Genomic DNA, 24,004 nt, shown 5'->3' on the forward strand with positions numbered 1-24,004 from the left:
TATTTTGCGCTCTCCTCTTTCACCCTCATTAAAAGGTTCCTTAATTCCTCCTCACTTTCTGCCATCAAGGTTGTGTCATCTAGCATTCAGTATTTTTAGACAACTAAAAATGCTAAAAAACGGAGGCACACATTCCATACTGGATGCCATCAGACGATTGAATCATGTTTAGCTTGTGGTCCACTAAGACCATTAGACCTCTACAATTCTATGATTCTATGGGAAACACCACGCTTGCCAGCAGCACATGTGAAAAGGATCTAAGGGTCTTAGGACACCAAAAGCTTAACATGAGTCAACAAGGTGAGTCAGTAGCAAAATAAGCTAATGCTGTTTTAAGCTACCACATTTTTCTCTCTATAACACGCAGATTTTTTCTCCTAAAAAGGAAGGGGAAAGTGGGTCTGTGCATGTTATTGAGCGAATGTGTGGTCCCTGGAGCCGAAAAATCAGGCAAAAATCAAATCGCGCTTCACGGAGAAGGGAAACCTGAAAAGAGGAAGCTGCTGCTTTCCTGCATTCTGCCTCAGGGTCTTACTGCCCACCCTTTTCTGTTTCGTTGCTGTGTTTGCTCAAACAGAACAAAGAGCAGGGAAAGCCCCTCCCCTCCAGGCAAGCAGAGGGGAAAGCAGTGTGTCGTTCCTTCCTCTCTGTGCTGCTGAAAACATGCAGGTGGGAGAGAGAGGGAGAGAGAGAGAGAGAGAGAGAGCGCTGGCTGGCTTGGGTGGGGGGAAACTTTTGACTTCCTTTCCTCCCTCCCGTTATACCCCTCTCCTGCATTCTTAGCCAGCTGCTTCTCTGCACACCCCTCTCGTGCTCCTTGTCCCTTCTGTGTTTTTCCTTCCCTCCCCACTTAAAATGTGGTTACAAAGCATGGATCCACATGGATCCTCAGGATCTTTGCATTGGGTCACCCCAAATTCACCATCAGAGCACATAGCATGTCCATGGCTACAGCCTGCCCCCCAAAAATTACGCACCCACTGTTGCCTGGGGCTGCAATGGTGCAAAAATGTGGTTAAAAAGCATGGATCCACATGGATTCTCAGGATTTTTGCACTGGGTCACCCCAAATTCACCATCAGATCACATAGCATGTCCATGGCTACAGCCTGCCCCCCAAAAATTACGCACCCACTGTTGCCTGGGGCTGCAATGGTGCAAAAATGTGGTTAAAAAGCATGGATCCACATGGATTCTCAGGATTTTTACATTGGGTCACCCCAAATTCACCATCAGATCACATGTCTGTGGCCACAGCATGAAGCACAAAAATGATACATCCACTGTTTCATTCAGAATGTTTTTTCCCTTGTTTTCCTCCTCTAAAAACGATGTGCGTGTTATGGTCAGGTGCGTGTTATAGAGCGAAAAATACGGTATATCAACAGACATCTAATGTCCAGGTCATGGGAAGTAATACTATGTTCCTTACTGATTGGTCAGACCACACCTGGAGTCCTGTGCTCAATTCCGGATGTCACAATCAAAGGAGGATATTGAGAAGTTGGAATCTGTGCAGAGAAGGGTGACCAATATAATCAAGCATTTGGAAACCAAGCCTTTTAAGGAATGATAGAAGGAGCTGGGAAGGCTTAGCCTGGAAAAGAGGAGATTGAGAGGACATATGAGACCCATCTTCAAATAACATGATTCTCCCTGCTGTGAGTTCCTTGATGGAAAGTGAGACTTTTCTTCTTCCTGCACTGATATGGTTTCTCCCCTGTATGAATTCTTTGATGGAAAGTGAGACTATTCTTTTGACCGAAGCTCTTTCCACATTCCAAGCACTGATATGGTTTCTCACCTGTATGAATTCTTTGATGGGAAGTGAGACTATTCTTTTGACTGAAGCGCTTTCCACATTCCAAGCACTGATATGGTTTCTCCCCTGTATGAATTCTTTGATGGGAAATGAGACTATTCTTGCGATTAAAGCTCTTTCCACATTCCAAGCACTGATATGGTTTCTCCCCTGTATGAATTCTTTTATGGGGTGTGAGCTGAGCTTTCTCCCTGAAGCTCTTTCCACATTCCAAGCACTGATATGGTTTCTCCCCTGTATGAATTCTTTGATGGGCCTTGAGCGCAGCCCTGTGACTGAAGCTCTTCCCACACTCCAAGCACTTATGTGGTTTCTCCCCTGTATGAATTCTTTGATGGGACTTGAGCGCAGCCCTGTGACTGAAGCTCTTCCGACATTCCAAGCACTTATGTGGTTTCTCCCCTGTATGAATACTTTGATGGGAAGTGAGACTATTCTTTTGACTGAAGCTCTTTCCACATTCCAAGCACTGATATGGTTTCTCCCCTGTATGAATTCTTTGATGGGAAGTGAGATTAGCTTTCTGCCTGAAGCTCTTTCCACATTCCAAGCACTGATATGGTTTCTTCCCTGTATGAATACTTTGATGGGATATCAGCAGAGCTTTCTGCCTGAAGCTCTTTCCACATTCCAAGCACTGATATGGTTTCTCCCCTGTATGAATTGTTTGATGGGCCTTGAGCGTAGCCCTGTAACTGAAGCTCTTTCCACATTCCAAGCACTTATGTGGCTTCTCCCCTGTATGAATTCTTTGATGGAAAGTGAAACTATTCTTGCTAGTGAAGTTCTTCCCACATTCTAAGCACTGATGGGGTTTCTCCCCAGTGTGAATTGTTTGATGGGATGTGAGATGGTAGCCCCTAACGAAGCTCCGTCCACATTCAAAGCATTTATATGGTTTCTCTCCTCTGTGAATTCTTTCATGTGAAGTAAGGATATCCTTCCGACTAAAATTCTTTCCACATTCCAAGCACTGATATGGTTTCTCCCCTGTATGAATACTTTGATGGGAAGTGAGATGACCCCTCTGACTGAAGCTCTTCCCACACTCCAAGCACTGATATGGTTTCTCCCCTGTATGAATTCTTTGATGGGAAGTGAGCTTAGATTTCTCCCTGAAGCTCTTCCCACACTCCAAGCACTGATATGGTCTCTCCTGACTATGAATTGCTTGATGATAAGTGAGATGTCTCTTCAGTTTGAAGCTCTTTCTACATTCCAAGCACTGATATGGTTTCTCCCCTGTATGAATTCTTTGATGATCTGTGAGCTTAGCTTTCTGCCTGAACCTCTTCCCACATTCCAAACACTGATGGGGTTTCTCCCTGCTGTGAGTTCTTTTAGGGAAAGTGAGAAATGTCTTCTGATGAAACGTCTTACCATCTTTCAAGTACCGATAACAATTTTTCCCAATAGGATATATTTTATGGGAAGTAGAATGGGAGCTCAGACTATAACTCTCTCCACACTCCAAATATTTATACAACTTCCCCACTGTGTGAATGTTGTCACGGTTCCCCTTGTTCATAATTTCCAATCCATCAGCACCTGCATCAAAGAGAGAAACAGATTAGAGCCTCAGGAAGAAATGGAGCCCCAAATTATGGAAGACTGCTAAGGAATGTTTGTGATAGATGAAGAACGGAAGGGACTTAGATCTGAGGTCTTACTACAGGGTTCACTGCCTTTGTTGACTCTCCTTGACACACAGATTGATGGGACCTGAGATTCAAACAGACTGGCATCTTCCGGGAAGGATCTTGTTTGGCCTAATCATGGAATCTCCTCCATCTGCAAGGCCAGTTGTCTCTTTGGTCAACCAGAAAGTGACCGGAGCAGAAACAGAAAACCTCTCAAAAGCTGCTACTTCTTCTGCCACCACACAGAAAGTTACATTCAAGAAGGTCTGGGCAGCTCAGAGCAGCCTGGTCATGGTTTAAAAAGGCATATGTGGGGCAAGAATATTTGCAGACAGAACAGTAGATTCAAGGTGAGCTGCGGGGAAGGAGAATCCCAGATGCTGTCAAGCGCCATCAAAATATTGCAGGATTCTCACAGGGGTGGGTGGGTGTATTTCAAAACATATATTATAGTCCAGCAGGAATCCTTACTGAGAGAGTCCACAATCCTACGATTCTCCTCCATGACTTCCTTATGCAGAGCTCTCTGGTCAGGATCCAGCAACGCCCACTCCTCCTCTGTGAAATACACAGCGACATCTTCAAAGCACAGCGGACCCTGAAGGAAAAGGAAAAAGGTCCTCTTCTGAGAGAGCACAAAGATTATCCACTATACATTGCTCAGTTGTTTTCTGCCCATTCCTTTTTGTGTTGTTTTAATGGGATTATTTTGCTGCACGTTTTAGGTCTGGATGCCTATTTTAGCATTTCAACTGATTTATTTTACTGTGCATTCTAATGATGGGTATTAATCTTTGTGTGCATGGGTGGAACTCCGCATGCTGTTCTTCAAATTATTCTGTCTGTGGAAGTATTCCTGTCTGCCAGACAGAACGATCCCTTCTCTACTCCCACTGTGCGATGCTTGGGGGGCGATGGGACCCTCCCTCTGCCCTACAGCCAACTTCAAGGGGCTCATGGGGGCACAGAGAGGGGGAGGAGGGGATTCCCCTTCTTCAGCTGATGGGGCTGCTGAGGTGAATCCCGGCCACGGTTTGCTATGGCTTCTCAACTGCTTAGAAGCTTCTCAACTGCTTAGAAGCCTGATTAGATCAATATAGAAATATAACTGCAGCTACTGATAAATCATAAAAATAGTGACATTCCGAAGCCCAGTTAAGGAGAGATGGCTGTTCATTCCTGTCAGCACGTAAACCTTCCTGAATGGCATTGTCCATCTTTGTTCAGGGCAGAGGCTTTGACGGAAGCCAAGAGGAGGAGAAATTCTTTCCGGCCCAGAGGCTCCCTGGCTGCCCCACTCCTCTGACTCTTTCCCCACAAAGCTCTTTCCCCATACCAGATCTGTTTCCACAGCTGCTGCTTCTCCTCCGTTCTCATGAAAAGATGGATGAGGAGGTCTGGGGGGCATCCTTTGGTCACCTGCGAGAGACAAAAGTCACACGGAAGCCATCAGCTCCTGCGTCTCTCAGAGCTTCAGCAGCACATTTCAGGCGACAGATGGGCCTTAGAAAAAGTCTTTCTTGCAAAGTGCATTTAGACATTTGTACTCATTTCAAACTTACTTTGGGTCAAAATACATCTCCCCTCCTTGGCGCTCTCGTCCCCAAGTGCTTTCCCCCCCCAAAGCTGAACAGAACCCACAGATATAAATTTCAAGATCTACAGAATGAGAAGAAAATCTCGCTTCTCCTTACCCAGTGGTCTCCCTCTGGTGTCCAACGGAGACCTCTGTGTCTCAGAGGAATCTGGGTCCATTTCTGCAAACGGATCCTTTCCCAGAAAGAGCAACAAGGATTCAAAACAGAGAATAGGGAGAAGGATTAGAACAGGAATGACCGAAGAAAGCACTTTAGGGGAGCAGATCTCATCCCTTGCTTCTCAAAAGACGGTGAGCCATTAGAAGAGCAGTTTGGGAGATTATCTGTCATTATATCTGTAATTATAGTTCCAGCAATTTAATAATAATAATAATAATAATAATAATTTTTATTTATATCCCGCCCTCCCCAGCCGAAGCCGGGCTCAGGGCGGCTTACAACAATAAAACAGTACAAAAGTACAGCCCAAACAACACTCTAAAATCATTCATTATAAAATTAATTCAAATCAAGCCACTGGCAACCATTGGGCCAGAGGTCCGCGAAGATTGCCGAAGGAGGGAGTCAGGCTGTGCCCTGGCCGAAGGCCTGGTGGAACAGCTCTGTCTTGCAGGCCCTGCGGAAAGATGTCAAGTCCCGCAGGGCCCTCGTCTCTTGTGACAGAGCGTTCCACCAGATCAGGGCCACAGCCGAAAAAGTCCTGGCTCTAGTTGAGGCCAGCCTAACTTCTCTGTGGCCTGGGACCTTCAAGATGTTTTTATTTGAAGACCGTAAGTTCCTCTGTGGGACATACCAGGAGAGGCGGTCCCGTAGGTACGAGGGTCCTAGGCCATATAGAGCTTTAAAGGTTAAAACCAGCACCTTAAACCTGATCCTGTACTCCACTGGGAGCCAGTGCAGCTGGTATAGCACCGGGTGAACGTGGTCTCGCAGCGAAGACCCCATAAGGAGTCTCGCTGCAGCATTCTGCACCTGCTGGAGTTTATGGGTCAGTCTCAAGGGCAGCCCCACGTAGAGTGAGTTACAATAATCCAGTCTGGAGGTGACCGTTGCGTGGATCACAGTGGCTAGGTCAGGGTGAGAGAGGTAAGGAGCCAACTGCTTAGCTTGCTGGAGATGGAAAAATGCCGCCTTTGTTATAGCTGCAATCTGCGCCTCCATAGAGAGGGAGGTGTCGAAGATTACACCCAAATTCTTAACGGACGGTGCTGGCACTAATTGCACCCCCGCAAGAGATGGGAATTGCCCCCCCCAATCCCATATCACCCCGTCCCAGCCAGAGGACCTCTGCCTTCGAAGGATTTAGCTTCAACCGGCTCCCACGTAACCATCCAGCCACAGCTTCCAAACATCTGGTCAGTGTGTCTGGGGCCGAGTCAGGATGGCCATCCATCAACAGATAGTTGGGTGTCATCGGCATACTGATGGCAACCCAGCCCAAAATTCCCTGGATCCCCACGTTGGCAAGGCAGTGGTCCAGGAGTTCTTGATCGACCATGTCAAAGGCTGCTGACAGGTCTAGAAGAATCAGCAGCCCCGACCCGTCTCGATCCAGCTGTCTACGAAGATCATCTGTTAGGGCAACCAGAGCTGTCTCGGTCCCATGACCAGCACGGAAGCCAGACTGGAATGGATCCAGAGCCGATGTTTCATCCAGAAACCTACCAAGCTGTTCAGCAACCACTCTCTCAATCACCTTACCCAGGAACGGAAGATTAGAAACCGGGCAGTAATTGGATAGATCTAAAGCTCTAATGATGTTTTCTTTAAGAGCGGGCACACCACTGCCTCCTTCAGTTCCCCTGGGAATGTCCCCATGCCATGGGACAAATAGGATCTAGGAGTCTTGGTTGACCACAAACTTGACATGAGCCAACAGTGTGACGCGGCAGCTAAAAAAGCCAATGCAATTCCGGGCTGCATCAATAGGAGTATAGCATCTAGATCAAGGGAAGTAATAGTGCCACTGTATTCTGCTCTGGTCAGACCTCACCTGGAGTACTGTGTCCAGTTCTGGGCACCACAGTTCAAGAAGGACACTGACAAACTGGAACGTGTCCAGGGGAGGGCAACCAAAATGGTCAAAGGCCTGGAAACGATGCCTTATGAGGAACGGCTAAGGGAGCTGGGCATGTTTAGCCTGGAGAAGAGGAGGTTAAGGGGTGATATGATAGCCATGTTCAAATATATAAAAGGATGTCATATAGAGGAGGGAGAAAGGTTGTTTTCTGCTGCTCCAGAGAAGCGGACACGGAGCAATGGATCCAAACTACAAGAAAGAAGATTCCACCTAAACATTAGGAAGAACTTCCTGACAGTAAGAGTTGTTCGACAGTGGAATTTGCTGCCAAGGAGTGTGGTGGAGTCTCCTGCTTTGGAGGTCTTTAAGCAGAGGCTTGACAACCATATGTCAGGAGTGCTCTGACGGTGTTTCCTGCTTGGCAGGGGGTTGGACTCGATGGCCCTTGTGGTCTCTTCCAACTCTATGATTCTATAAATTGATGATATCCCTCAGGAGGGCCCGCAGTTTGTCTGGACACGCTCTAATCAGCCAAGACGGGCACAGGTCGAGAGGACAGGTGGTGGGCTTTCCAACTTGGAGGAGTCTGTCCAGATCAGCTGGGGATATCTGGTCAAAGTGGTCCAATACTGGACCCGAGGACAGTCGAGGGGCCTCCAGTTCCTTTATTGTATCCAAATTGGCAGGGAGGTCATGGCGGAGCAACAAGACCTTCTCCGCAAAAAAGCTCGCAAATGCCTCACAGCTGTGTGCCAGATTGTTATTTAAATTTGGCTGTCCCCCAAGGGACGTTAAAGACCTGATTATACTAAATAATTGCGCCGGGCGAGAGCTAGCGGATGCAATGGAGGCCAAGAAGTAAGACTTCTTAGCAGCCTTCACCGCCATCTCATAGGTTTTCATAAAAGCCCTTTAAGATGTTCTTGAGGCTCCGTCACGGGCACCCCGCCATACTCGCTCTAGCCGCCTGAGGTCCCGCTACATTTTCCAGAGCTCCTCGGTAAACCAGGGAGCCCGGTTTCTGCGGGGTCGCAGAAGGCGCTTAGGTGCGATCTCATCGATGGCTGCCAGGAGCTGGATATTCCAGCCCTCAACAAGCTCAGTCAATGAGTCGCCAGGGGGAGCAAGGTCCCGCAAGGCTTGGCGGAATCTATCAGGGTCCATCAGCGTCTGCGGGCGAGCCCAAATCGGCTCGCCACCTAAGCAGGTTGGGGGTGGAAAGTCAATCCTGGCTTTTAGAGCGTAGTGATCAGACCATGGCACCTTCATCGAAGGAGACATGATCACATCTATACTTACGCCAAAGATCAAATCCAGCATGTGGCCTGCTTGATGTGTGGGGCCCGAAATAAACTGGGAGAGCCCTAGTGTCGCCATGGAAGACACCAGGTCCAGAGCCTGTGAGGAGGGAGTGACATCAGCATGGATGTTGAAGTCCCCCAATACCAATAGGTTAGGGAACTCCAAGGCCCAGCTGGCCACCGCCTCCAATAGGCCTGACAGGGTGGCTGCTGGTGCGCTTGGTGGCCGGTACACCAGCCAGACAGCCAAGCTCTCCTCGGAGCCCCACACTAGGCCAACACATTCAATGCCGGGGATCGATGGCGATGGTAGAGCCCTGAAAGGACAATCTTCCCAGATTAATAATGCCACCCCTCCCCCCGGCCCACGGTCCGCGACTGTGAGTCGCCTACTGTGGTCCTCTAGCAGTTCAAACTGTTCCAGTAGCCGACACTGAGTGCTTTCCTGATTCTCAGATCCTAGCTGCTCCAGCGTCGCTGCAGACAGTTACAGCTTGCCACCAACTGCTCCAACCCACAGCCACTGGCTTCATACACCACCAGGACTCACCAGCTCCCTGCTCAGATGCTGTCAGTCGTTTTGCACTCTGCACATGCTCAGAAACACTGGGCCCATAACCTGTCAGTGTTTGTAAAAAGCGGAAAAAGGGAGGAAAGGGTTCTTTTAAATGTAACAAAGTGTTTGAGGTCATAATGCTGCCCCCGGGTGGCAGAGTGGTGTCATGCAAGTGGGTTTACAAAAGGAAAACCCTTGCATCTGGGGAACCACGTTTTCGAGCCAGATTAGTAGCCAGAGGGTTCACTCAGATTAAAGGGGAGAGTTATGATGAAGTGTTTTCTCCCACTGTAAAGAGTGAAACTTTTCATTTAATGCTTTCCATTGCTGCTCTAAGACAACTAGCAGTGCACCATTTTGATGTTGATGCTGCATATCTGCATGCAAATTTAACCATGAAGTGTTAATGAGACAACCCCCTGGGTTTGAAGAGGAGAATGGTGCAGTCTGGCGTTTGAGAAAGGCTGTTTACGGTCTCAAACAAAGTGGAAGGTGTTGGAACCAGTGTTTAAATGAAGCCCTTGTAAAACTTGGTTTTAAAAGGAGTGTGGCTGATCCATGCCTGTACACCAAGGGGACAGGCAACAAATATCTAATGCTCTTAGTCTTTGTTGATGATTTGCTTGTGGCAGGGAGTTCCACAGATGAGATCCAGAAGCTCACAAGTCAACTGGAAAAGAGGTTTAAGCTTAAAGCCTTGGGGCCTGTAAGCAATTACTTGGGAGTAGAAGTAAGGCAGGAAGCTGATGGAAGCTTCCTATTGAGCCAGAACGAGAAAATTCTTCATTTAATAGAGCAGTTTGGCACTGAAAACTGCAAGCCAGTTCAGACTCCCATGACACCAGATTTCCCAAAGACAGTGTGTGATGATGAATTTGATCAGCCTGAGTTGTATCACTCAAAAATAGGATCACTATTGTATTTAAGCCAGTGGTCAAGGCCAGATATTGCATGTGCTACAAATGTTCTGAGTCAACGTGTATCTAAAGCCAGTACTGCTGATTGGTGTGCTTTGAAAAGGCTTCTCAGATATCTAAAGGGGACATTAAATGTATGTTTGAAGATATCTAGTACACAAGACGAAAAACTAAAAGTATTTGTTGATGCGGACTGGGAAAGCTGTGTAGCTACCAGAAAATCTACGAGTGGAATGGTTATGATGTTTGCCAATTCCATAATTGGGTGGAGGTCAACGAAACAAGGATTTGTTGCGACCTCATCCTGTGAGGCAGAATACGGGAGCCTGTCACCAGCATGCAATGAAATCATGTGGTTTATACAGATACTAAAAGATCTAGATTGCAAAGTAGATTTGCCTATCCAAGTGTATGAAGATAGCCAATCGTGCATTGCATTAGCAGGCTCAGAAATAATGAAATCCACATCAAAACATATTGCTATCCGTCATGCGAATGTGAGAGATTGTGTACAGAATGGGGTAATCAAACTGGAGTATTGTCAATCACAAGATAATAACTGGGTTTATGTATATAATGTATGTATGTATTGTTTCTGTTGGGGTTTTTCGCATTTAAGAAACAGAAGGGGTGTCACGGCTAAAATGGCCGCTGTTTCTTTTATGCAAATCAAGCTGGGTCAGCATGACTCAGCGGTCTGCACCAAGTTGTATATATAAGTGAGAAATGTTAGTTTGTTGCTGAGGCTGAGGCTGGTGTTTGGGTTAGTTGGTGCTGGTGTGTATAGTTGTTCAGTTGTGTTTTGCACAAAGACTTTTAAGAATAAAACTCTGCAAGGATACAGGGTCTGGACCGCCACGGCGAGGCGGAGACCCATTAAAAACCACAGACGGGAGAAGCCTGTGGACGTGGGATTCGGCTGGCACCTTTTGCGCCTCCCCTACTCGCGGAGAAACCCGGTTTCGGGGATCCGGAGCGACGTGGGGTGAGCGGCGCGGTGCTTCGAATCAATTGCTTTTTTCACGAAGTGAAGCCGCATTGCTGTTGCCGGAGAGCGCTGACTTTTTCCTGTGGACAATTGGACTTTAAACAACTACCCGTGAGTAGAACGGAAAATTGGATTACTAAACATCTTTAATTTGGCACCAAAGCGGGAAGGTTCCAAACAGGAAGTCCGTCTTCCGCTTTTGTAAATAGATTGAAGCAAAGACATTGCAATCTAAAGTCTGGAAAGTCTTTTGTAAAGGATTAAACCTCCATCGGCTAAAATTTCTAAACCCCCCTTGGAAGCAGGAGAAGAGGGGGAAAGTTTAGATTGTTTAAGCCTGCAGGAGAGAATCATAGAATCATAGAGTTGGAAGAGACCACAAGGGCCATTGAGTCCAACCCCCTGCCAAGCAGGAAACACCATCAGAGCACTCCTGACATATGGTTGTCAAGCCTCTGCTTAAAGACCTCCAAAGTAGGAGACTCCACCACACTCCTTGGCAGCAAATTCCACTGTCAAACAGCTCTTACTGTCAGGAAGTTCTTCCTAATGTTTAGGTGGAATCTTCTTTCTTGTAGTTTGGATCCATTGCTCCGTGTCCGCTTCTCTGGAGCAGCAGAAAACAACCTTTCTCCCTCCTCTATGTGACATCCTTTTATATATTTGAACATGGCTATCATATCACCCCTTAACTTCCTCTTCTCCAGGCTAAACATGCCCAGCTCCCTTAGCCGTTCCTCATAAGGCATCGTTTCCAGGCCTTTGACCATTTTGGTTGCCCTCCTCTGGACACGTTCCAGTTTGTCAGTGTCCTTCTTGAACTGTGGTGTCCAGAACTGGACACAGTACTCCAGGTGAGGTCTGACCAGAGCAGAATACAGTGGCACTATTACTTCCCTTGATCTAGATGCTATACTCCTATTGATGCAGTCCAGAATTGCATTGGCTTTTTTAGCTGCCGCGTCACACTGTTGGCTCATGTCAAGTTTATGGTCAACCAAGACTCCTAGATCCTTTTCACATGTACTGCTCTCAAGCCAGGTGTCCCCCATCTTGTATTTGTGCCTCTCATTTTTTTTGCCCAAGTGCAATACTTTACATTTCTCCCTGTTAAAATTCATCTTGTTTGTTTTTGCCCAGTTCTCTAATCTGTCAAGGTCGTTTTGAAGTGTGATCCTGTCCTCTGAGGTGTTAGCCACCCCTCCCAGTTTGGTGTCATCTGCAAATTTGATCAGGATGCCCTTGAGTCCATCATCCAAGTCGTTGATAAAGATGTTGAATAAGACCGGGCCCAAGACAGAACCCTGTGGCACCCCACTAGTCACTCTTCTCCAGGATGAAGAGGAACCATTGATGAGCACCCTTTGGGTTCGGTCAGTCAGCCAGTTACAAATCCACTGGCTGACTGACCGAACCCAAAGGGTGCTCATCAAGAGAGTGAAGGAAGATAAGTTACCACCGTTTTGAACCTGGGAACGGGCTGCCAGGGAGCGACGTATTGGGAAAGTTCATTGACTGTGAATAAAACGTTTTTTGACAGATAGTTAAACAAGAGAAACATATTGATTCCAATGTTTCCTTTTGCACTTGAAAGGAGCAAAATATCTGAAAATCGAAATTAACTTTGTTAACTTTGTTGCTGGACCTGCTTTTAAAAAGATGGATACAAATAGAAACTGTTTCCCCTAGAGGGAGCTCTTGAAACTGTTGCAGGAGTGGAGCTGGGGAATTTTCCAGCTGTAGAGATTAAAGACCGTGAGAATTAGACTGACCTTGGACAAGAATGTGGACAGATGAAGCCTTAGTGATTGCTTTTTGCAAAACAAGTGCCTTATTGGAACAGCTTCATGAGAAGATGGATGTGATGACTACTAGAATTTGGAAATTTTGGACAAAAAAGGATTGATTTGGGACAAAAAGTGAATACTTATAAAGAAACTACTCAGGAACTGACCCAGAAATCTGCTTTGACATGGCAAGCTGTGGAGAAGACAAAGGAGGAGGTTGTTGTTGAACCTCAAGTAATACAAGTGGAGAGAGCCTCGGCCTTGTATAGATTACTCCTCAGTGACAAAGGAAGGAAATTAAGAACAAGATCAGCAGAAGACAAAGTAAAGTGTAGGTATAAATATGAAGAAGATCTGCAGAAGGGACATGGAAAAGAGTTAAGAGCCTCGGACAGAAGGTCACCAGGTTGATGGACTAGATGGAATGGATAGAAAAGACTGACAGAACCCAAGACCAGGAAGAAGAGACGGTGGGTGAAGATCGGAAGAAAGTTTAAAAACTTTATTTAGAGAAATATTGAAAAATTTATGAGTGTTAGAAAAATGTTGGAATGAAACTACATGGCTTTAGTAGAAATGTTATAAGGAGTTATGTACAAATAAGTTTTAAGGTTTTTTATGGTAAGATAAGGTTAAAATAAATTAAGACAATTAAATGACAGAAAATAGTGAAAGATGGAAAGGATTTGCTGAAATAATGAATAACTAGAATACAAAAAAGGGAAGTGTGAGGAGGTCGATGAAACAAGTTAATGAAAGACAAAGATATGGAAATATTGGAACTTTTTTTGCTTTTGTTTTTGGTCTTGATGTATTGTGTGTTTTGTTCTTTTTTTCTTTTCTTTTTATATGTATTGACTTGTATTGTTTAATCTCTTTTTCTCTTTTTTTACACTTTTTTCTGTAATGTAAAAACTTTCAATAAATATCATTTTTTTAAAAAAATCAAAAAACTCTGCAAGGATATTCTCGTGGCCTCTTTTGTGCAGACAAGGGTCCGAGGACCAGGCTGAAGAGAGAAAGGGAGGTCTCTTAGAACTTCCGGGGTGGCACCATCGGCAATGGCGGACTCCCTCTGAACTGGAGGGACCAGCTCCGCATGAAACGGGTCCTTTCCGCTGCGGCGAAGCGGGGAGCCTTCTGGAAATCACAGGTGGATGAAGCCTGTGACCGTGGGACTCAGCGGGCACCCTTAGCGCCCCCCCAACCCGCAAAGGAGCCCACAAACGGGCTCTGAAGCAAAGAGGGGGAAGTGGCACGCTGCTGTGAGTCAATCGCTTTTTCTGTGAAGCGAAGCCGCATAGCCGTTGCCGGAGAGCACTGCCTTTTTCCTGGGACAATTTAGCATCTAAAATAACCAACCGTGAGTACTGGAACATTGAATATTTGGACTTCAAATAAGAACTGGCGAAATAGAAAGGAATTTGGACTTAAAAATTCACTTTAATTTGGTACTGAAACGAGAAGGTTTAAACAGGAAGTCAGCCTTCTGTTTCCCTGTAGCCAGAACAAAGCAAAGACAAAGCAAACTAGAGCTTTAAAAATCACTTTCAAAGGATTGACTTTCATCATTTAAAATCGCTGAACTCCCCTTCGGTAGCAGGAGAAGAAGGGGGATCTTTTTTTTTTTTTTTTTTTTTTTTTAGCTGTTTAAACCTGCAGAAGTGAATCTAAAGTAAAGTAATTTTCCACCGTCCTGGTCCTGGAGCGGGGTGTCAGAATTGATGTTTGAAGCTCATTGACCGGAAACAAATGTTTTTGACAGATAGTTAAGAAGAGAAACATAGTGACTTCATTGCCTCCTTTCGCATTTTAAAAGAACAAATAAGGACAAAATATCTTTAAAAAGAGACTTTGTTGCTATTGTTTTTAAGAGAAAGAACAATCAGAAGGGGAACTGTGAAATTGTAACTAATCCCTGGGAGCTTGCAGCTGTCACTGATTACAACCGTGGGAAAGGGTTTGTGACCTTGCAGGACAATGTCTGCAGAAGCACTGTTGGGTGCTTTCTGCCAAATAAATGCCCTATTGGATCAGTTAAGCCAGAAGACGGATTTGATGACTAATGCGGCCAGAACCTTTGAACAGGTGGTGGGAAACTATATGGAGCCCACCTAGGAACTAAAACAGGAGCGTGCCATGACAGAACAGCTGAGAGAAGAGGATTCTGCTGAATCTTAGGCGCCAGAGACGGAAGGAGCTGCGGCCCAGCAGGAATATAAATTTTTGGACTTGACAAATGAACTTGGAAAAGACCAGACTTGGAAAGATAAAATCTGGTTTGGTTTGGAAATGGGGGGTTGGATAGACCCCCCTATACAGGGAGATTTGGACTTTTCGAGTCTGGAAAGGGGCCGTCAGATGTCTGGAGCAGTGGGGGCTCTTAACTTTGAAGGGAATCTGGAACATGTTTTTAAATACTACATCGAGTCTAGTTTAGACTATGGAAAAGGGACTGTTTTGTTGAAAAGGGTCAAAAATATTACCAAGCTGGAGTTCCCACGAATAAAAGGAAAATATGAAGAAGAGCTGCGGTAGGGACATGGAAGAGACTTGAGGGCCTCGGATATAAAATTGCCAGGTTAATGTGCTAGATTATTAGGATAAAAAGGACTGACAAAACCCAGGAACAGGAGGAAGGGACGCTGGATGAAGATTGGATTGCTTTTTTTTTTTATCATTAGGACTGTTTTATAAAATTGATGAATGTTAGGAAAATGTTGAAATGTAATCATTTGGCTCTTATAAAAATGTTTAAAGAATTAGGTAAGAATGTTATGGTTAGGAGAAGTTGGCAAAAATTAAGATTTAAGTTTTAAACTTTAAGGTTTTTCCTTTTATATATATATATATATATATATTTGCTTAAGATAAGATGAAAATAGATTAAGGTAATGTGATGACAGAGGGGAGGGATTTGCTGAAATAATAATTTGAACTGGAATACAGAGAAGGAAGGCGTGAGGAGGTCCGGGAAATAAATAAATGAAAAATATGTGATGACTGAATTGTTTTTTAACTATTTTTATTTTGTATTTTTCTTTTTTGTATTTTTTTCTTTTCTATTTTGTAATTTTTTGAAAATCTTAATAAATATCTGTCAGGGGTTCAGAAGCAGAGACGCAGAGAAGGGTGGAAACAGAGAGCGAGGGGGAGGAAGCCGAAGGGAGAATGAGTGATGATGACGACCCGAGATCTCCAAGCCTAAGCAGTGAGTCAGAGGACTCCCAAAAGGGAGCCCCAGTGAGCAGAGCAAGGGGGGGATCCGGGGGGACACCCCAGGAGGAAGGGAACAGAGGAGATTCAGAGAGCAGCAGCTGGAAGTCGGGACCCACGCTCAAGACTGAGAGCAGCAGGGAGGAAGGCAGCCAGGCATCGGGTTCCGGAGGCCGTCAGCAGGAGGGAGGGCACGAGTCAGGGGTGGTCACGCCCTCCTCAGAGAGCGAGGCAACGGTCAAGAGGAAAGTAGAGAGTTGGGCGCGCGCGCCAAGTTCAAATGCAGCGGAAGCTGGAGCAGTAAGCAGCCCGGAGAGTGAGCCAGGTCCCAAAGCCCGCCGAAAGGAAGCGGAAGGATCAGGGGGGTCAGCGTCAGAGGAGAGTAGAAGGGAGGAGTCCCAGGGGGGCAGAAGGACCCAGAGACGTAGGGAGAGGCGAAGGAGGTGGAGCAAGGCTAGGGTATTAAGCTGGTGTGCAAGAGGCGGGGACTCAGATGGGTCTTCGCCGACCTAGGGCAGAAGGTGTAGAGCTGCACGCTGCAGTTCGGAAATGAAACCTGTAACTCAATAAAGACTCTTTTAAAGTGGACGCTGTGTGGCGTGGTCCTATGTGAGCTGGGACCTGGTAGCAGCTCTGACAGTAAGACCCATCTCATCAAAGCTTCAGAAACCTGAAACCTCGCAGCGGGAGCAGAAGCCGCTAGGGGAGGAAGAGGGGTGTCTGTAAGCAAGCTCACAAAGGTTAGCAAGATGACGGAAGAACAGAGGATCTCCGCGCTGCAAGAGGCAGTGACCCAGTTGTCCTCAGAGGTATTGGCTTCCAAGAAACGGGAGGAGGAGACTACAGCCGCCTACAGAGACCTACACGCCAGGTTTGAAATGCTTGTTAAGCAAGGGCAACCGGGACCCAGACCGGAGGGCGTGGGATTGGCACGGAGAGCAGGAGGGCTTGTGGCTCGCTTCGATGGGACTTTGCAACAGTACCCTAATTTTAGAGCAGACGTAATGTGCGCACTGCAACTGCTGGCAAAAGACTTTAGAGATGAGGAAGAGAAGGTGGGGTTCATATTGTCCCATTTGCATGGGGATGCCAAAGCCTGGCTGCGCAATTTGTGGAGGGATAAAGATCCGGCGCTTCAGAATGCAGATGCCTTTATCAAAGCGATGGATGCGTGTTTTTTGTCTACTATTGATGTGGATCTTGCCAGACGGGAGATTCATGGACTAAAACAAGGGAGGGCGAGCGTCCGGCAGTATCACGCCCGATTTTTTGCGCTGGTCAGTGCTTTAGAATGGGATCGGGATTCGCCCCCTGTCAGAGACCTCTTCTGGGAGGGTCTAAGTTCTGCGGTTAAGGATGAAATTGCAAGGGGGGAGAGGCCCCGAAGCACGCAGGAGGTGGTCCAAAGGGCACTGACTGTGGGGGTGAGGCTGGAAGAACGTCCATGGTGCAGAGATGAAGGACGTGGAGGGCGCGAAGCAGCGAGAAGTTTCTCTTTCGTTCCGAGGGAAGCAGCGCGTGCGCAATCCACACCTCCGCCAGGAGGGGGAGGGGAACCGATGGAGGTTGGAGGTGCAAGGGCTCAGTCAGCAGCCAGAGCCCTAGCACCGGCAGCAGTGAAAGCGAAGCCTCCTAGAGGGAACAGGAAGTGTTACATCTGCGAGGATCCAGGCCATTTGGCGAAGGAGTGTCCCCGGAGGTTCCACAAGCACACTGCAGCCTCAGCAATGGTGACTGCAGCAACGCAGCAAGGAGAACCACAGCAGGGAAACGACGATGTCTGGCTGGAGACGGAGGCACTGGGGCCCAGCCAGACGCATCTGTGAAGCAGTCCCCAGCGATATTGCAACCCACGGATCCCCTCCCACCCAAACCAGTAGTGCAGCTCACAGCATCTCTCCAGCTACCCGACGGCGTCACTATCGAAGTGCCGCTTTCTGTGGATTCTGGAAGCAACGCAGACTTTATAGCGCAGAGCTTTGTGGAGCAGCACGCTATACAGCTATTGCCTGCCACTCTGCCCCTGCAAGTCGTCACAGTGGATGGCAGAGAGTTGCTAGGGGGGCAGGTGGTGAAGCAGACGCCACCGATGGTGATGCGCCTTGGCAACCACAGGGAAGTCATCAGTTTTAATGTCACCCAACTGTCGGACACGCCCATTGTGTTGGGCATGAGTTGGCTGGACAGGCACAGTCCGACACTGGCTTGGTACCAGAGACAACTGATCTTCGGCTCCTCTTATTGCGCAGAACACTGCATCCTGCCCCGACGGGAGGGAGAGGAGGAGGAATCACAACTGCAGTTGGGAACGTTGCAAGCGGTCCCCCACAAATACGCGAGCTTTTTGGAGGTCTTCTGCGAGAAGGAGGCGGACAAGCTACCCCCTCACCGGCCATATGACTGCAAGATTGACCTCCTACCGGGGGCGACGCTGCCGAAGGGGCGGCTATACTCCATGTCTGAAGATGAAATGCAGGAACTCAAACAGTTCATCGAGCATAATCTGGAGCGTGGCTTCATCAGAGAGTCCAAGGCAGTGGGGGGCAGTCCCGTTTTCTTCGTGAAAAAGAAAGACACGCCCCAAAAAAGACTCGTTGTGGACTACCGCCTTTTGAACCAGATGACCAAACCGTCTGATTACCCCATGCCCAGGATTGACGACCTCCTCGCGACGGTGCGCAAGGGACGCGTGTTCACCAAGTTGGACCTGCGAGGGGCGTACAATCTCATCCGCATGCGGGAGGGCGATGAGTGGAAGACGGCCATGTTCACACCGCTGGGCACCTACGAATACAGAGTTATGCCCTTTGGATTACAAAATGGCTCTCACTGTTTTCAAGCTTTTATGCATCACGTGTTGGAGGGACTCCTCTACAAGACATGCGTCTGCTTCCTGGATGACATCCTGATTTTCTCTGACTCGCAGCAAGCTCACGACCGAGACGTGAGGGAGGTGCTCAGCAGGTTGCAACAACATAGACTGTACGCCAAGCTGGAGAAGTGCCAGTTCGACACGACGGAGGCGGATTTCCTGGGATACAAGTTGTCGGACAAGGGGATAGCCATGGACAGCACCAAGGTTCGTGCGGTATTGGATTGGAAGAGCCCGCGCAACCGGAAGGAGGTCCAGCGGTTTGTCGGCTTCGCCAACTTCTATCGCAAGTTTATCAAGGGGTTCGCGATGCAGACGGCAGCAATTACGGACACGCTCAGCTCCAAAAAAAAGAAATTCATCTGGACGGAGCAGGCGGAACAGTCCTTTCAAGCGCTCAAGCATCTCTTCGCATCGGAGAAGCAACTGCTGCATATCGACCCCAGTAAACCGTTGAGGGTAGAGACAGACGCGTCAGACAGAGCCGTGGGAGCTGTCCTGCTGCAGCGAGACCCGCAGGGGGTGTGGCGGCCGGGAGCGTTCTACTCCAGAAAGCTCAGCAAGTCGGAGCAGAACTACACCATCTGGGACAGGGAGTTGCTGGCCATTCATGCAGCTTTCAAGGCGTGGAGGCACTTCCTAATCGGCGCCAAGCACACGGTGCAGGTCGGCACGGACCACAAGAATCTGGAGCACTGGCGCACGGCTCAGTTCCTGAACCAGAGGCAGATACGTTGGGCGGAGTTCTTTGCTGACTTCAATTTCCGAATAGAGTACGTCCCAGGCGACACCAACATCATGGCGGATGCACTGTCCCGAAAACCGCAATACCTAGAAGAGGTGACGCCAGCGGCGGCCATGCACATCTTCGCACCGACGGCGTGGGCGTGTGCCTCAGCTACGGTAGACCTGGATGCGGTGCGACGTGCATTGCGGGACGACTCATTCGCGCAAGACAAGATGGCGGAACTGCTCAGAGGCACGGCTACCACGGACGAGTTCCAGGTGCGGGACGGCTTGCTCCTACGCAAAGGGGCTGTCTATGTACCAGGAGACGACCTTCGCGCCAAGGTACTGCAACAGTTGCACGACGCACCCACGGCCGGTCACTTTGGCACAGAGAAAACGATGGAATTAGTCGCGAGAGACTTCTGGTGGCCCAGGCTGAGAGGAGAGGTCGCGGACTACGTCGCGAGGTGCGACACCTGCCAGAGGGCCAAGCCGGTACACAGACCACCGGCGGGACTGTTAGAACCGCTGCAAACACCGTTGGAACCGTGGGAGAGGGTGGCCCTGGACTTTGTGACGGATTTACCCAGCTCGAGAGGCAAGACAGCTGTGCTAGTGGTGGTGGACTTGTTCACCAAGATGGCACATTTCATTCCGTGTGCGAAGGTGGCCACGGCGGAACAAACCGCCAAACTGTTCATAGATCACGTGTTCAAAGTGCATGGCCTGCCACGGTCTATCCTGTCCGACCGCGGACGCCAGTTCATCTCGTCTTTCTGGCAGAAGCTGATGGGTTTTCTAAATGTCAAGGTCAATCTGGCATCAGCAAGACACCCGCAGACCAACGGGCAAGCAGAGAGGGTCAATGCCATCATGCAGCAGTACCTGAGATGCTATGCCAATCAACAGCCTGCGACGTGGGTGGATTACCTGCCGCTAGCCGAGTTCGCTTACAACAACACGAAGCACGTGTCCACAGGAGTGACGCCGTTCTTTGCCAACAATGGGAGGAATCCCAGAACCTTCCCGGGACTGGAGAGAGTGGGGGAAGGAGAACCACAGACGGCGGACGCGTTCGCGTCAGAGCTGCAGGCGGTCCACGATCAACTCAGACGGCAGCTGGAGCTAGCTAAGCACGCCTACAAGGTGCAAGCTGACAAGCACAGGCGGGTTGGCGAAGTGATCCAAGTGGGAGACTGGGTCTGGTTGGCAGCCCACGCAGTGCCGACCAGATCACTTGCCAAGAAGAAGTTGGGGCACAAGCAGATCGGTCCGTACCAAGTCGAAGCGCAGATCAACCCGGTAGCCTTCCGACTGGCGCTGCCGGAGGGTTCCAGAATGCATCCGGTGTTCCACAGGTCGGTGCTCACTCCCTACAAGGCACCTCACAGGTTCCAGGAGCCAGGGACGGCGCCAAGTCCGCTCCGGGAACGGACGGAGACGCGGGAGGTGAAGCACCAGGACCACATCAACGAGGTCACGGAGATTTTGGACTCCAGATGGGGGGAAGAGGGAGTCGAATACCTCTTAGCCAGAGAGGGCACTCGGGCCAGCGCCAATAGCTGGGTACCAGACTACGCTTTGGAGGAACCCCTGCTCAAGGACGAGTTTCATGCCCTCTTCCCACACAAACCCATGCCAGCGAGCTTCTTCGACGACTGGTTGTTCACACCCACACTTTCTTCCAGCACGTTCCATGGATTCGACTCAGAAGGGGAACCCGCACGGAGCACCCGTTCCCCAGAAGGTTCACCGGCAGGTTCGGCATCAGGCAACTCGTATTGGTGGGACGATCGACCAGAGGAGCAATGGCGCAGGAAGTGGCTGGAGATGCCAGGTCGAGCGACCGACGCAGAGACTGACATGGACGTGTTCGGGGAGGACCTCGGGTTCGAGCACGGCGGTACAGAGATGGAAGAGCAACAAGTCAACGTCGACGACCGCGAGGGGGAAGACTCGGAGGTCTTCAGTTGGCGGCCACCCACGGGGAGCGACCTGTATCCAGCATTCCCTCCCATGATGATGGAGCACCCAGCACCCACACCTGACAGCGGGGAGGGGGGAAGGGGGGGCTTCGAGGGGGGGATGGATGTCAGGGGTTCAGAAGCAGAGACGCAGAGAAGGGTGGAAACAGAGAGCGAGGGGGAGGAAGCCGAAGGGAGAATGAGTGATGATGACGACCCGAGATCTCCAAGCCTAAGCAGTGAGTCAGAGGACTCCCAAAAGGGAGCCCCAGTGAGCAGAGCAAGGGGGGGATCCGGGGGGACACCCCAGGAGGAAGGGAACAGAGGAGATTCAGAGAGCAGCAGCTGGAAGTCGGGACCCACGCTCAAGACTGAGAGCAGCAGGGAGGAAGGCAGCCAGGCATCGGGTTCCGGAGGCCGTCAGCAGGAGGGAGGGCACGAGTCAGGGGTGGTCACGCCCTCCTCAGAGAGCGAGGCAACGGTCAAGAGGAAAGTAGAGAGTTGGGCGCGCGCGCCAAGTTCAAATGCAGCGGAAGCTGGAGCAGTAAGCAGCCCGGAGAGTGAGCCAGGTCCCAAAGCCCGCTGAAAGGAAGCGGAAGGATCAGGGGGGTCAGCGTCAGAGGAGAGTAGAAGGGAGGAGTCCCAGGGGGGCAGAAGGACCCAGAGACGTAGGGAGAGGCGAAGGAGGTGGAGCAAGGCTAGGGTATTAAGCTGGTGTGCAAGAGGCGGGGACTCAGATGGGTCTTCGCCGACCTAGGGCAGAAGGTGTAGAGCTGCACGCTGCAGTTCGGAAATGAAACCTGTAACTCAATAAAGACTCTTTTAAAGTGGACGCTGTGTGGCGTGGTCCTATGTGAGCTGGGACCTGGTAGCAGCTCTGACAATATCTTATAAAACAAAGGGAGGTCTCTTAAACTTTATTATGAATCAGCTGCTTTTTGCTGGCTGAGAGAATGGCTGCTTCTTGAAAAGACTGAAGTGCTGGATCTAGAAGGTTTCAATAATGCATTTCGTTGGCATGCATATTTGTGGTACGATAAAGCAAAAGCACATAAAGCATTTAAAAATCATATTGTTAGAAAAGCATTGTTTAATGTTTGGATAAGATATAAGGATTTGTTAGAAAAGAAAACCCCAAGATGGTTATCACCAATGGAAGCAAAGAAAAATCAGCTATGATTAAATGGGCACAAGATGTTGGACATAACATAATGATGGCTGACTGGGAACGGTTATGGACCACAGGTATGAAATTCACAGCATGTAATGCCTTGAGAGAATATAATGAAAATGATCTATAGGTGGTACATGACACCAGTCAAGCTTGAAAAAAATTACCATCTGCCCGATAATAAATGTTGGAATTGTAATGAGACTGAAGGTACATTCTTTCACCTTTGGTGGACATGCCCAAGGATTAAGGCTTTCTGGGAGATGATTTATAATGAAATGAAAAAGGTATTTAAATATACCTTCCTGAAGAAACCAGAGGCCTTTCTCCTGGGCATGGTCGGCCAATTGGTGCCAAAGAAGGATAGAACTTTTTTATGTATGCAACAACAGCAGCAAGAATACTCATCACAAAGTATTGGAAGACACAAGATTTACCCACCCGGGAAGAATGGCAGATGAAGTTGATGGACTACATGGAATTGGTGGAAATGACTGGCAGAATCCGAGACCAGGGAGAAGAGTCGGTGGAAGAAGATTGGAATAAATTTAAAGACTATCTACAGAAATACTGTAAAATTAATGAATGTTAGATGAACGTTGGAATGAAGTGATATGGCTTTAGCAGAAATGTTATAAGGAATTAGGTATAAATAGATTAATAGAATATTAAAGGAAAAATGAGGTTAGAATGTGTTAAGATAATTATAGGATAGAAAACAGAGGAAGATGGAAAGGAATTGCTGAAACAACTAATAGAAGTGGAATACAAAAAGGGAGGTGTGAGGAGGTTGTGGAAATAAGGGAATGAAAGATAAGATACTGAAATTGTTTGATGTGTTTTAAACTGTTTTTGTTTGGTTTTGTTAGTTTAATGTGTCAGTGTTATGTAGTGTTTCTGTATTGTATTGTATTGTATTGTTCTGTTCTTTTTTTTCTTTCTTTGTATTGTTGTGTTTAAATTGTTGGAAAGGTAATAAATATCATTTTCAAAAAAAAACCAAAAACCAAAACAAAAAACCAAAGGGAGGTCAGAACCCTTTTTGCTTTCGCTTTTTACGAACACTGACAGTTCTGAGCCCCTGGGGAGTTTCCAGGGGAAAGTCTCTCTCACCTGCGGCTCTGCCTGCCTTCTCTCCTCCGCCTGACTCACGAGGAAACCTTCAGTCAGGGCCAGGGCCTGGGAAGTGGTCACTGGCCCACAGTTGGGGTCTTAAGCTGGGGACCCTCTTCCTCTCCCACCCCCACTTCAGGGCCCATTTCCTTCCTGCTTCTCTCTTCTTTTCCAGCACCTGGAATCCCCAACGTCCTCAAGGGGTCCTTTCTCTTTTTTCTGAGGGCCGGGTGCTTGTCTGCTCAACCCCCCCAAGGGCCAACTGGGCCCCTCCAAAGTACGTCTTCAGGGAGCCTTTCTGTGTTTT

At 48.3% G+C, this 24,004-nt stretch overlaps 1 protein-coding gene across 1 annotated transcript; it reads right to left on the bottom strand.

Moving 5' to 3' along the window:
* LOC309529474 (uncharacterized protein) lies at window positions 1-23,796 on the bottom strand. Its single transcript, XM_082217692.1, has 5 exons — window positions 23,698-23,796; window positions 5,160-5,235; window positions 4,802-4,884; window positions 3,937-4,063; window positions 1-3,373 (listed from the first exon to the last, which is right to left on the bottom strand). Exons 2-5 carry the CDS (start codon window positions 5,218-5,220, stop codon window positions 1,641-1,643), a joined length of 2,004 nt encoding a protein of 667 aa, XP_082073818.1. The 5' UTR covers window positions 5,221-5,235; window positions 23,698-23,796; the 3' UTR covers window positions 1-1,640.
* Between the last annotated feature and the right edge of the window lie 208 nt (window positions 23,797-24,004).

The sequence above is a fragment of the Podarcis vaucheri genome, assembly GCF_965113315.1.
Source record: "Podarcis vaucheri genome assembly, chromosome: 3".
Lineage (NCBI taxonomy): Eukaryota > Metazoa > Chordata > Lepidosauria > Squamata > Lacertidae > Podarcis > Podarcis vaucheri.

What these genes read in the sequence shown, in the direction of transcription:
- LOC309529474 (XM_082217692.1), bottom strand. Translation starts at nt 5,220, where the DNA reads ATGGACCCAGATTCCTCTGAGACACAGAGGTCTCCGTTGGACACCAGA. An exon ending in CAGCTGTGGAAACAGATCTG is followed by an intron (nt 4,064 to 4,801) that starts GTATGGGGAAAG and finishes CTTTTCCTTCAG; the next exon opens with GGTCCGCTGTGCTTTGAAGA. An exon ending in TAGGATTGTGGACTCTCTCA is followed by an intron (nt 3,374 to 3,936) that starts GTAAGGATTCCT and finishes TCTTTGATGCAG; the next exon opens with GTGCTGATGGATTGGAAATT.